Here is a 15,241-nt window from a genome sequence, read left to right on the forward strand (position 1 = left end):
AGTTTTACGATGTCAGTTTGAAGAAGCTATTGCTTAAATACTGGACGTCAAATTATACTCCAACATTATGAGAATGGAAGAATCAAATTATTTACTATTTAAATATCGAAAACAATCTAGCTACAGACAGACACGACATTACACAAATGGGGCAGAGTTTTTAGAGGCTTTAGAGATGACACTGGGTGTGGATAAGGGGGGAACATGGTGGTCTGAGCGAGCGTGATGTCATTAACATTTGTGGAAACGTATATGTACTGTATGTAAATGTTCAGTTGTCTATTGTTTTTGTCCATTTATGTTTTTTGTTTATTATTTAAGCAAATCTAAAAGTTGTAAAACATATTTTAGCTTAACTTGTTGCAGAGGAGAGGTAACGTTAACTGACCTGTTCTGTCCAATGACAGCGATGAAACCTAACCTGTTCTGTCCAATCACAGCGATGAAACCTGACCTGTTCTGTCCAATCACAGCGATGAAACCTGACCTGTTCTGTCCAATGACAGCGATGAAACCTGACCTGTTCTGTCCAATGACAGCGATGAAACCTAACCTGTTCTGTCCAATGACAGCGATGAAACCTGACCTGTTCTGTCCAATGACAGCGATGAAACCTGACCTGTTCTGTCCAATCACAGCGATGAAACCTGACCTGTTCTGTCCAATGACAGCGATGAAACCTGACCTGTTCTGTCCAATCACAGCGATGAAACCTGACCTGTTCTGTCCAATGACAGCGATGAAACCTGACCTGTTCTGTCCAATGACAGCGATGAAACCTGACCTGTTCTGTCCAATCACAGCGATGAAACCTGACCTGTTCTGTCCAATCACAGCGATAAAACCTTGTGGATTCTACCTCTGAATTAATGCGATTTTTCATTTATTTAATTAAAGCTATCACACCTCTTAGACGATGAGCAAATAAATGACTACGTGTCCCAATTAAATGACACCATATTATCTATAGAGTGCACTACTTCTGAAGGATATATGGTACTATTTGGTGCGCAGACATTCTGTTCTCGATCAATCCACTAATTGGCATTACATTGATAACGTCCCAAGGCTATTATCTTGCATTTCATTCTGGACGGTGACTAATTTGACTGTTTCTGAATACTGTTGGACCACTGTGCTTTGACCAGGCCGAACAAATATATTTAACTATGTTGAACCTGACAGTGTGTAGCCTACACCTATATCACTGACGTAAATGAAATATAAAATGTCATGGCACTGATTAGTTAGGCTTCCTCTAGAAATAATATATTGATGAGGTGTCCGTTGTGTCAAGAGGTTGTGTTCGTTGCCTTTCTGGTGACGCACAGAGCAGAGCAGACAGACACACAGACGGCGTTATGTTTTGAGAATCAGCACCATGGACAACGGTAGACGCGCGGCGCTCACTCGCTCCATCCGTCGTCGGTTTGAAATTAGAACACTCTGTTTTATCGACAAAAATTTGCATCAACGTAGAGTAATCCGAATAGCCCACTTTTCAAACAAACAAACACACCCCGAACAAACAAACAAGACTAACCTCACGGGCAGGCTTTACCATATAGCATAAACGTTGGATTGAAGAGTAGCCTAAAATAGTTCTGAAACGTACAGAGTGCCTGGTCTGCAACCAACTTTGTTGAGGTGATACAAACACGACAACATGTGATATAAACAATACGTTAAATGAAATACACATAAACAACAACAAAACCTGTAAACATTATTTATGAACCTCTCTTTAATTACATTATAATGTAAAAGGTTAAGCACCCCATGGATACCCCTTGGAGTACCGGAAATAAAGCGAGAGGACTGAGGATAGCCTCATACAACAGAATGGACTAAAATAGAATAGAATAGAAAAGGATAATTGTATTTTCCCCACAGGGAACTTCAACTATAAACTTTATACGGATATCAATGGTCTATACGTGCATAAACCTGGCCAGCCATAGCCTTTATGGAGGGGCTTAAGCGAAATGTGCAGGTTCCCTGTCTACCTGGTCGGTAATTCGACCATGACTACTATGAGTTTATATAGCTATCTAGACTAATTTACCAATCTAAAATACGTTAGCTGACACGGGTTAATTGAGTGACGGTCAGTGACTGACAATAACAAGAGAAAAAACTGCAGATGGACAACTAAATGTAAAAATTACACCATCTATATTCTACTATTGTTACTTTCAACAGTACTTTTTTTAGACCCTGGCTGAGTTGTTTTTGTCGGCGGTGATTTTTATGCCGTTATGCCTAAGGCCGGTCCTCAAACATGTATGTTTCAGTCACAACTGAATAGGCCAGAGGAAGAGAGTAACTTCAAAATCCCAAAAACGGCCTTGACTAAATTGTTCAAAATACTAACGAAATTGGTTAGAGGCAATGGTTCTTGTTAACTGTGTAATGTATCTCACCTTTGGTAGCCTATAGCCAGCCATTCAATCACTTTTGAAAGGAAAACAACGGAACATTCTGCTCCATTGCACTCCATTGTATATATACTCCAATATATCTGAGATGATCGTGTAAATCACTTTTGGACTCTTGCTAACGGAAGCATTTACATGATTCCCGTGACCGACAGAGTGTTAGCCAGACACATCATGTCGGTAGGCTACAAACAATAAAACAGCCGCATATCTCCAGACACACAGGGCTCGTAGCCTACGGTGCGCGAATCTGTGAGAGGACACAAGAGGAGGGTATGGAGGGAAGAAGAGAAGAGAGAGGAAGATAAAAACAGAGTGAAGACGCCGAGAACTATATCTCTTCGCCTGAGAAACGAACCTATAACGAAAGAACCGGAGGAACCAGCTAGATTTAGACCACTCCTCCTCATCCCTTTATAGTTCATCTGTTGTTAAAGGGGGAAAATGTTTTCTCTCGTCCTCGACCTACACCAACGGAAATCTGTACCGCTGGCAACTATGGAAAACTGGACAACCAGAGACTGAGATACCTAAACATAGGAACGCAGGCAACAACCCAAAAAACAACTTTATCGGAACCGTTTGGGAATGCACAAGGGGACTGCGCTAGGAGGACTCATACCAGACCGTTGTAATAGCATCGTGAATAACCAACCGTAAGGTGTTGTATGCTACATGAGAATGTACGTGTGAGAATGCTTTCCTGCTTATAAATGTAGCCTATTCATGCCTTTGTCACATTCCGGAGTTCAGTCTGTGTAAAAATGTATGGTGATGTTAAGGTAGCTAGCTGTATGTATCCTATTCCTCTGCTATGATCACACACATTCTTTGGATTTTGGAACTGTTGCGGGTAAAAACCAACTGATTTACTAACACCGGGCAGCCTATGTTCGCGCATCGCATCAGTATGACACAAATATTACGGAGTGTCGGCTTGTGAACAGCCGTCGGTGTGCCTGTCTGTGTGTTGTCTCTATCCACACACATACAGACCAGACCTGTCTGCACTGAATATAATACACACAATGCACACTTCTGTCTGTGTGTTGTCTCTATCCACACACATACAGACCAGACCTGTCTGCACTGAATATAATACACACAATGCACACTTCTGTCTGTGTGTTGTCTCTATCCACACACATACAGACCAGACCTGTCTGCACTGAATATAATACACACAATGCACACTTCTGTCTGTGTGTTGTCTCTATCCACACACATACAGACCAGACCTGTCTGCACTGAATATAATACACACAATGCACACTTCTGTCTGTGTGTTGTCTCTATCCACACACATACAGACCAGACCTGTCTGCACTGAATATAATACACACAATGCACACTTCTGTCTGTGTGTTGTCTCTATCCACACACATACAGACCAGACCTGTCTGCACTGAATATAATACACACAATGCACACTTCTGTCTGTGTGTTGTCTCTATCCACACACATACAGACCAGACCTGTCTGCACTGAATATAATACACACAATGCACACTTCTGTCTGTGTGTTGTCTCTATCCACACACATACAGACCAGACCTGTCTGCACTGAATATAATACACACAATGCACACTTCTGTCTGTGATGTCTCTCCACCTGATGATGACATCTGTAAAGTTGAAATGATATGTTTGGGTGCAGGAATAATAATAATAATATAGCACTGGAGAGCAGCAGAGCTCTAGTGTGTGGGCCTCTCCTCATTCCTCATTCCTCTCCTCATTCCTCTCCTCATGCCTCTTCTCATTCCTCTCCTCATTCCTCTCCTCATGCCTCTCCATATGCCTCTTGTCATGCCTCTCCTCATTCCTCTCCTCATGCCTCTTCTCATTCCTCTCCTCATTCCTCTCCTCATGCCTCTTCTCATTCCTCTCCTCATTCCTCTCCATATGCCTCTTGTCATTCCTCTCCACATGCCTCTCCTCATTCCTCTCCTCATGCCTCTCCACATGCCTCTTCTCATGCCTCTCCACATGCCTCTTCTCATTCCTTTCCTCATTCCTCTCCACATGCCTCCCCTCATTCCTCTCCACATGCCTCTTCTCATGCCTCTCCACATGCCTCTTCTCATTCCTTTCCTCATTCCTCTCCACATGCCTCTTGTCATTCCTTTCCTCATTCCTCTCCACATTCCTCTTGTCATTCCTTTCCTCATTCCTCTCCACATTCCTCTCCTCATTCCTCTCCACATGCCTCTCCTCATGCCTCTCCATATGCCTCTTGTCATTCCTCTCCATATGCCTCTTCTCATTCCTCTCCACATGCCTCTCCACATGCCTCTTGTCATTATTTTCCTCATTCCTCTCCACATGCCTCTCCACATGCCTCTTGTCATTATTTTCCTCATTCCTCTCCACATTCCTCTCCACATGCCTCTTCTCATTCCTTTCCTCATTCCTCTCCACATGCCTCTCCACATGCCTCTTGTCATTATTTTCCTCATTCCTCTCCACATTCCTCTCCACATGCCTCTTCTCATTCCTTTCCTCATTTCTCTCCACATGCCTCTTGTCATTATTTTCCTCATTCCTCTCCACGTGCCTCTCCACATTCCTCTCCACGTTCCTCTCCACATTCCTCTCCTCATTCCTTTCCTCATTCCTCTCCTCATTCCTCTCCTCATTCCTCTCCTCATTCCTCATTCCTCTTCTCATGCCTCTCCTCATTCCTCTCCTCATTCCTCTCCTCATTCCTCTCCTCATGCCTCTCCTCATTCTTCTCCTCATGCCTCTCCTCATTCGTCTCCTCATGCCTCTTCTCATGCCTCTTCTCATGCCTCTCCTCATTTCTCTCCTCATTCCTCTTCTCATTCCTCTCCTCATACCTCTCCTCATTCCTCTCCTCATTCCCCTCCTCATTCCGCTCCTCATTACTCATTCCCCTCCTCATTCCCCTCCTCATTCCACTCCTCATTACTCATTCCTTTCCTAATTTCTCTCCTCATTCCCCTCCTCATTCCTCTCCTCATTCCTTTCATCGCTCATCAGGTGGCACGTCACACACCTGTCTTTTCTCACGTGTCTGACTGTTAGTATGCTGTCTCTGTCACGGCAGCATTGTCATGGAGTTCGTAACCGACTCGTTGGTCGGTGGATCAGACCTGGACCTGAGAGCCTTCCACTTCTACAACGACTCTCTGCTCTTCCAGAACAACTTCAGCGGTGGGTTCAACGAGACCGACGCCTTCCTGCCTGCCGGTGTCAAGATCACCATCGTTGTAGTCTACATGATGGTCTGCGTGGTGGGGCTGATGGGTAACTGTCTGGTCATGTACGTCATCATTAGGTAAGGGCTCTTGGTGGCCTCCTCTCTCTACCTGGTAGGATTGGAGTCCTCACCTGTTTTGATTGGTGGCACTGTAATAATGGAACAAAATGTGTATAAGGGTGTGTGTGTGTGTGTGTGTGTGTGTGTGTGTGTGTGTGTGTGTGTGTGTGTGTGTGTGTGTGTGTGTGTGTGTGTGTGTGTGTGTGTGTGTGTGTGTGTGTGTGTGTGTGTGTGTGTGTGTGTGTGTGTGTGTGCACGTGTGTGTCTTCCTGTCTGCATTGTGTTGGGGTTGTCTGTGCTGTTATTGCTTCAGAGTGACCGCTGGTTTCTGGTGATGCTTGAAAACCAACAAGTTGTTGCCTTCATCTAGCTCAACATGTATTGTTAGAATAACAGTTGGCTCTCACTCAGACAAACCAAATAATGCAATCAGAAACATTTGTACAATTGTTTGTGTGTGTGTGTGTGTGTGTGTGTGTTTGTGTGTGTGTGTTTGTGTTTGTGTGTGTGTGTGTATGTGTGTGTGTGTGTGTGTGTGTGTGTGTGTTTGTGTGTGTGTGAGAGAGAGAGCTAATTGCAATTCCCGAGCTAGAAATCAACATCTATGCAGGTACAGAGTGTAGAGGTGGTAGGTAGTCTAGTGGTTAGAGTGTAGAGGTGGCAGGTACAGAGTGTGGTTAGAGTGTAGAGGTGGCAGGTAGCCTAGTGTTTAGAGCATTGGACTTGTAACTGAAAAGTTGCAAGATCGAATCCCCGAGCTGACAAGGTAAAAATATGTTGTTCTGCCCCTGAACAAGGCAGTTAACCCACTGTTCCTTGACCGTCATTGAAAATAAGCGTTTGTTCTTAACTGACTTGCCTAGTTAAATAAGGGTAAAAAGTATTTGTTTGTGTTTTAGGATATGTGGATCGAAACACTTTAGTGTGGCAATATGAGGGCCCAAACACTTTAGTGTGGCAATATGAGGGCCCAAACACTTTAGTGGTCCAATATGAGGGCCCAAACACTTTAGTGTGGCGATATGAGGGCCCGAGCACTTTAGTGTGGCAATATGAGGGCCCGAACACTTTAGTGTGGCAATATGAGGGCCAAAACACTTTAGTGGTCCAATATGAGGTCCGAAACACTTTAGTGGTCCAATATGAGGGCCCGAACACTTTAGTGTGGCAATTTGAGGGCCCGACCATTTTAGTGTGGCAATATGAGGGCCCGAACACTTTAGTGTGGCAATATGAGGTCCCGAACACTTTAGTGTCACCAGGGAAGCCAAACAGCCCCAAAAATAAGTACATTTTACAACCTATGTATTGATAAGTGTGTTGTTTGCTCTATAACCTGTTAGTTCATATGCCTTGACACCGTGATATAGAGGCCTAAAGGCCGAGACAATAAGAAAACACAGTGGCAAAATAAATTCAACCACACCGTTGTTTCATCACAAAACCTGAGAGCAACCTCTGTCTGGTGAAGTCCACATAACGTGTTGAATGTATAGTAACAGACAGTTACATGACCTACTGCAGAGTCAAACAAGTTCATGTTTCCGACATTTTCGGACGTCTAAACATCAAATGATTTAGAACCACAGAGAGTTACTGCAAGTCGCAAAGAAAACAGGAGCTGCCACCACTATTCCAGTACCATTTCAACATCACCAAATCACCTCTGCTTAGTCTAATACAGCGACAACTAAAAGATACCAAAAACGATTTAGTCCAATCAGTCTAAACTACATATTTTTTTATTATTTAACTTTTATTTAACTAGGCAAGTCAGTTTAAATAAATATAAATATATATATAAATATAAATTCTTATTTACAATGACGCCCCAGGATCAGTGGGTTAACTGCATTGTTCAGGGGTAGAACGACAGATTTTTGTTACCTTGTCAGCTCGGGGATTCGATTTAGCAACCTTTCAGTTACTGGCCCAACGCTCTAACCACTAGGCTACCTGTCGCCCCTGTGATGTGGCTGTCCATGATACTGATTTCTGTGTGTGTGTGTGTGTGTGTGTGTGTGTGCGCGCACAAGTAGAAAAAAACATGACTCACCCTACTTGCAGAGAAACGCCAATGACTACCTCGTCTTTCACGTTTTCTAAACGATCTATGACTCTGTCATACAGTGCACACTTCTAGTTTTTCTTGTCCAAGGCTACCTGGGTAAAATGCTTGCTCGCTATAATCATTGGCCAGTATAGAGAATTAAGTAAAACCACAAGTCCAAATCCCTATTTACATCCATGGCTAATTTAGGAAAAGGATTTATTTTATCTAGCTACCCACTGGAGGACAGCAACACAATGAGATGCAACCATTCAAGTTGTTTTCTGTCAAGGATGTTTGGCTTCTAATGTGATGTGATTGGTGTGAAGCCAAATCCAAACTGGCTTTCCTGGACACTTTCTTTTTGGTGGGCCAGGACCATTCACAGTTGAGCTCACACAGTTTAATATTCACGCTGATTGGCTATTATTTTGTATTCTTTTTATTATTATTCAATGCTACAGGCCGCAACAATGTCACTCTTTTTGACCAGACAGCATCAGATAGATACGCTACACATACTGAGACTGAGGGGCGATGTTTCGTTCGCTCGGATGCTTTCTCTGGCGAGATACATTCAGTCTCTTGCAAATTGAAGGAAATTAAAACATTTTGCGCGTGCTTCCCTTGGCACCCATGAATACATGCCACTGCTCAGTATGTTCTTTTATGATATGAACATGGGAAATACAACAATGAAACCCTATACCTTAAAAGTTCCTCGCCACGTTTTGCAACACTGTTAAGGCTACCTAACACCTCTTACTTTAACATACATGTCTTTTTTTAACCTTAGTTTCCATAGAAACCCCTGTTAGTTGTTTTAGCACCACCTAGTGGCAGTTTAAACGAGGCAGTGCAGAATTTACCTGTTTTTTGTGTCATGTGAAAGCAATTTGTAAGATGTGAAATTGTGACAGAGTAGTAAACAATCTATCGACATCCTTCTGTAGAAGCATTGTAAGATGTCATGTCTATAAGTACATTTGTTTATTAACACAATATTAATGTTTTATCCACCGTTGTTTTTGATGTTTCTGTAAATATAAAAAAAATGTAGTTAGCTTTTAGCGACTTAGCATCAGCTTCTGTGCTGTTATCCATGGGGACAACTAGCTCAGCAATATCAAGCAAACATTTGCATTTTAGTAACTTTATTTTCTATATTTAATACAGTTATTTTGTAAGACATTCTGTGCTCTTGTCTCTGTAACTTTACCACAGCCTTTTGCCTTTGTTATTCACGTTCAACTTCCAGAAACGGCACTCTGCTTCTCATGGAGTTAATGGAATGAGTATTTAGCTAACTGGGTAGCGGTACAATTAGCAAGCAGTACAACACTTTTTTAATTCATATCTTCTTTAGGCAGGAGAAAGGATCCAATTCTAGACAGGGCCACGTATTTCCAACCAACCGTCATCCACTCTTTACATATCGCCAGTAGAATTGTTATGACAAATTCAGTAAACCTAGATAGAAAGGGTAGAGAAAAATTGCCACCTATTTCACCCACTTTATCATAGAAAAGGGATTTCTGTGGAATATAATGGTGCTACTATCAGGCTGCAGATTAATGTCCAATATCTAGAGAATTAACCACCTGTGCCTGGTCTGCTCTCCACACGGTATTACACCTGTGTTCTTCCCAAATGGTGCACTACTCCTCATGTAAGTCCATAGGGGCCCTGGTCAAAAGTAGTGCACTACTCCTTATGTAAGTCCATAGGGGCCCTGGTCAAAAGTAGTGCACTACTCCTTATGTAAGTCCATAGGGGCCCTGGTCAAAAGTAGTGCACTACTCCTTATGTAAGTCCATAGGGGCCCTGGTCAAAAGTAGTGCACTACATAGGGACCACGGTGTCATTTGGGACACAGACATTCCCGTTCTTGTAACGATGTGCGCTGAGAGTTCACGGAGTGAGTGTTTTAATTAAATAAAACGTAACATTAAACAAGAACAACGCATAGACTTAACGCTGGAAACAGAGGAACAATAACACCTGGGGAAGGAACCAGAGGGAGTGACAAATACAGGGAAGGTAATCAGGGAGGTGATGGAGTCCAGGTGAGTCTGATGACTCGCAGGTGTGCTCCGTAACGAGCAGCCTGATGACCTAGAGGCCGCAGAGGGAGCACACGTTGCATTTCTGTAGAACATCTCACTGTATGTTGTTTTTTTTAAAAGAAGGTTAGTGATCCTCTTTGTTACTAGAGGCCACATTCAAGGCTGGCTACATACTGTACCAGTCAAAAGTTTGGATTCACCTACTCATTCCAGGGTTTTTCTTTATTTTTTATATTTTCTATCTAACTATATTTTAGATTTTAGATTCTTCAAAGTAGTCGCCCTTTGCCTTGATGACAGCTTTGCACACTCTTGGCATTCTCTCAACCAGCTTCATGAGGTAGTCACCTGGAATGCATTTCAATTAACAGGTGTGCCTTGTTAAAAGTTAATTTGTGGAATTTCTTTCCTTCTTAATGCGTTTGAGCCAATCAGTTGTGTTGTGACAAGGGTAGGAGTGGTATACAGAAGATAGCCCTATTTGGTGAAAGACGAAGGCCATATTATGGCAAGAAGAGCTCAAATAGGCAAAGAGAAACGGCAGTCCATCATTACTTTAAAATATGAAAATCAGTCAATCCGGAAAATGTCAAGAACTTTGAAAGTTTCTTCAAGTTCAGTCGCAAAAACCATCAAGCGCTATGATGAAACTGGCTCTAATGAGGACTGCCACAGGAAAGGAAGACCCAGAGTTATCTCTGCTGCAGAGGATAAGTTCATTAGAGTTACCAGCCTCAGAAATTGCAGCCCAAATAATTGAGTTCAAGTAACAGACACATCTCAACATCAACTGTTCAAAGGAGACTGTGTAAATTAGGCCTTCATGGTCAAATTGCTGCAAAGAAACCACTACTAAAGGATCTCTCTGTACTTTTCTCCGTTCATCTTTCCCTCGATCCTGACTAGTCTCCCAGTTCCTACCGCTGAAAAACATCCCCACAGCATGATGCTGCAACCACCACGCTTCACCGTAGGGATGGTGCCAGGCTTCCTCCAGACGTGGCACTTGGCATTCAGGCCGAGGAGTTAAATCTTGGTTTTATCATAGCTGAGAATCTTGTTTCTCATGGTCTGAGAGTCCTTTAGGTGCCTTTTGCCAAACTCCAAGAGGGCTGTCATGTGCCTTTTACAGAGGAGTGGCTTCCGTCTGGCCACTCGACCATAAAGGCCTGATTGGTGGAGTGCTGCAGAGATGGTTGTCCTTCTAGAAGGTTCTCCCATCTCCACAGAGGAACTCTGGAGCTTTGTCAGAGTGACCATTGGGTTCTTGGTCACCTCCCTGACCAAGGCCCTTCTCCCCCCAGCTCTAGGAAGAGTCTTGGTGGCTCCAAACTTCTTCCATTTAAGAATGATGGAGGCCACTGTGTTCTTGTGGACCTTCAATGCTGCAGAAATGTTTTGGTACCCTTCACCAGAATTGTTCTTCGACACAATCCTGTCTCGGAGCGCTACAGAGAATTCCTCATGGCTTGGTTTTTACTCTGACATGCACTGTCAACTGTGGGACCTTATATAGACAGGTGTGCGCCTTTCCAAATAATGTCCAATCAATTGAATTTAACACAGGTGGTCTCCAATCAAGTTGTAGAAACATCTCAAGGATGATCAATGGAAATAGGATGCACCTGAGCTCAATTTCGAATCTCATAGCAAAGTGTCTGAATACTTATGTAAATAAGGTATTTCTGTTTTTTTATTAGCTAAAATGGAAAAAGTCAAGAGGTCTGAATACTTTCCGAATGTGAGCTGGGATCACAAGCATTTTTCGACATCTGCAATAACATCTGCTAAGTATGTGTACGCAACCAATACAATTCGATTTTATTCGCACCAATGTCAATGAGCGTCACCACTATCTTTATATTGTGGTACCTCAAACGGTCATGATTACCCGCTGAGATAAAGTCTTATGATTTGATTTTACAGAGTACGTCTGTCTAACATCACCCTAACACCTAGTCTGAGCTGGGAAAAAACAGAGCAAACTATAATACTATTTGGCCCTAAACAGAGAGTACACAGTGGCAGAATATCTAACTACTGTGACTGACCCAAACTTAAGGAAATCTTTGACTATGTACAGACTCAGTGAGCATAGCCTTGCTATTGAGAAAGGCCGCCGTAGGCAGACCTGGCTCTCAAGGGAAGACAGGCTATGTGCACACTGCCCACAAAATGATGTGGAAACTGAGGCGCACTTCCTAACCTGCTGCCAAATGTATGACCATATTAGACATATACAGATTACACAGACCCACAAAGAATTTGAAAACAAATCCAATTTTAATTAACTCCCATATCTACTGGGTGAAATACCACAGAGTGCCGTCACAGCGGCAAGATTTGTGACCTATTGCCACAAGAAAAGGGCAACCAGTGGCGAACGAACACCAACTATTTGCATATCGTTAAAACATTGTATATAGACATAAAAGGACTTTTTAAATGTCTTTATTCCTTTGGAACTTTGTGAGTGTAATGTTTACTGTTCATTTTGATAGATGATAAACAAAGTGATATAAACAATTTAACTGGCTTTGACAATGTAAACATATGATGTCCATGTATGGCAGGTAGCCTAGTGGTTAGAGCATCAGGCCACAAACTGAAAGGTGGCTGGATCAAATCCCAGAGCTGACAATATAGAAATGTATGTTGTTCTACCCCTGAACAAGACAGTTAACCCTCTGTTCCCCAGGTGCCGTTGATTAAGGTAGCTCCCCGCACCTGATTCAGAGGGCTTGGGTTAAATGTGGAAGACACATTTCGGTTGCAGTTCTTCAACTGACTAGGTATTTCACTTTTACGAGATTAAGCCCCTTGAATTGAATTCAGAGAGAGAGAGAGAGAGAGAGAGAGAGAGAAGAGCATCCAACAGGATAATCTTCAGAAACACTTTATTTGTAAATTCCTAGAGACTATCAGTAACATCTCAGTTATCTCCTAACCATAACCCTAGCAAGCAGTTGCTTATCAACAGATAGTTTGTTGATAGTGTGACCATCTGTAGAGCATCAGGAGTTTCCAAATAAAGTGTCCCCAAATATTCTCATATTTCCTCTCAAGCTGCTATGAATGTCAAGGAGTGGGAGTGTAGCTGCTCAATGACTTGACACAACAAATGTTTGAGACGATCCAGCACACACACGGATGATGCACAAACCAGGGTTGTCCATGTATTTATCCCTTTACAGAGGTTCTTTATTCAAAACACTGTTACCTCGGTAACACCGGCACTTTTGTTTACTATTTGGAACGTGGAAGTGAGGTGTGAGACGTGGCAGGAATCAGAGTGCTGAAAGCTGAGAGGTTATAGGAAGTGTTCCCTGTCACAGTCTACAGAGTATGCTCTTTTCAATACTGTAAACCTGGTTTACCGCAGACTCAGAGAATGCTCTTTTCAATACTGTAAACCTGGTTTACCGCAGACTCAGAGAATGCTCTTTTCAATACTGTAAACCTGGTTTACCGCAGACTCAGAGAATGCTCTTTTCAATACTGTAAACCTGGTTTACTGCAGACTCAGAGTAAGCTGTTTTATTTGCTTGTTTTATGTATGCAGTGACTGTACCGTAGCTTGGATAAAATAGTATGTATGCCAACTGGCAATCGGAAAGTATTCAGACCCCTCAACTTTTTACACATTTTGTTACGTTACAGCCTTATTCTAAAATGGATTAAATAATTGTTTTTCCTCGTCAATCTACACACAATACCCCATAATGACATCACAATACCCCGTAATGACATCACAATACCCCATAATGACAAAGCGAAAACAGTTTTTTTTTTTTATGTTTGCAATTGTATTAAAAATAAAGAAAACATATGCCTTATTTACATAAGTATTCAGACCCTTTGCTATGAGACTCGAAATTGATCTCAGGTGCATCCTGTTTCCATTTATCATCCTTGAGATGTTTCTACAACTTGATTGCAGTCCACCTGTGGTAAATTCAATTGATTGGACATGATTTGGAAAGACACACACCTGTCTATATAAGGTCCCACAGTTGACAGTGCATGTCAGAGCAATAAACAAGCCATGAGGTCGAAGGAATTGTCCATAGAGCTCTGAGACAGGATTGTTTCGAGGCACAGATCTGGGGAAGGGTACCAAAACATGTCTGCAGCATTGAAGGTCCCCAAGAACACAGGGGACTCCATCATTCTTAAATGGAAGAAGTTTGGAACCACCAAGACTCTTCCTAGACCTGGCTGTCTGGCCAAACTGAGCAATCGGGTGGGAAGGGCCTTGGACCGGGAGGTGACCAAGAACCCAATGGTCATTCTGACAAAGCTCCAGATGTCCTCTGTGGAGATGGGAGAACCTTCCAGAAGGAAAACCATATTTGCAGCACTCCAGCCGAAGCTTGGTATTGTACATGGTGATCTTAGGCTTGTGTGCAGCTGCTCGGCCATGGAAACCCATTTCATGAAGCTCCTGACGAACAGGTATTGTGCTGACGTTGATTCCAGAGGCAGTTTGGAACTCAGTAGGGAGGGTTGCAACCCGAAGACAGGTGATTTTAAGCTTCAGCACTCAGCGGCCCCATTCTGTGAGTTTGTGTTGCCTACCACTTCACGGCTGAGTCGTTGTTACTCCTAGACGATTCCACTTCACAATAACAGAACTTATAGTTGACCGGGGGAAGCTCTAGCAGGGCAGAAATTTGACGAACTGACTATTTGTAAATTTGCCATCCTATGACAGTGCCACGTTGAATGTCACAGAGCTCTTCAGTAAGGCCTTCTACTGACAATGTTTGTCTATGGAGATTGCATGGCTGTGTGCTTGATTTTATACACCTGTCAGCAGCGGGTGTGGCTGAATTAGCCAAATCCACTCATTTGAAGGGGTGTCCACATACTTTTGTATACATAGTGTATCTTGTGCTTGGATAGTGACTTAGTCTGGATTTAATTCCAGTCTGCAAATTAATCGTTGATATGTTTGCTTCACGTCTCCATCTCAAACTAAACTCTAAGTTAAAGAAAATGTATGCACTTTAAATAAAGTTTGATTTGATTTAGTCCTATTCTTTAACTTTGATTATTGGTGGAGATAGAGACATGAATCCAACATATCAATTATTAATTTGTAAACAAACTGGAAATAAAGTCAGACTAAAAGTCAGTATCACAAATTATACATCTCCTTCAAATGTTCCTATTTGGTTGCGTTGACAATCAAACAAATTTCAATATCACTTTTGAAATGCAGTAACAAGCCTAGGTTTTTAAACTTTTTGAGCTCGAGAAATTGACTTGACCTCCCGTAACCCAAATCGTCCTCCAACGCCCCAAATTTAAGAAGAAATAGTGATTATAGATGTGTTGTCATAACTCACGACCCACCTCTCAACTGTGCCCTTGACTGCTGGATGTGCTCTGGTTGTATGAT

At 42.5% G+C, this 15,241-nt stretch overlaps 1 protein-coding gene across 1 annotated transcript in view; it reads left to right on the forward strand.

Moving 5' to 3' along the window:
* Positions 1-2,358: 2,358 nt before the first annotated feature.
* LOC139557912 (nociceptin receptor-like) overlaps positions 2,359-15,241 on the forward strand; it is a 63,254-nt gene continuing 50,371 nt past the window's right edge. Inside the window, exons 1-2 of the mRNA XM_071373251.1 lie at positions 2,359-3,094; positions 5,509-5,739. Coding sequence (XP_071229352.1) covers positions 3,027-3,094; positions 5,509-5,739 — 299 coding nt within the window. The 5' untranslated portion in view covers positions 2,359-3,026. The remainder of the gene's footprint in view (positions 3,095-5,508; positions 5,740-15,241) is intronic.

This window comes from Salvelinus alpinus, chromosome 28 (assembly GCF_045679555.1).
Source record: "Salvelinus alpinus chromosome 28, SLU_Salpinus.1, whole genome shotgun sequence".
In the NCBI taxonomy this organism is placed as follows: domain Eukaryota; kingdom Metazoa; phylum Chordata; class Actinopteri; order Salmoniformes; family Salmonidae; genus Salvelinus; species Salvelinus alpinus.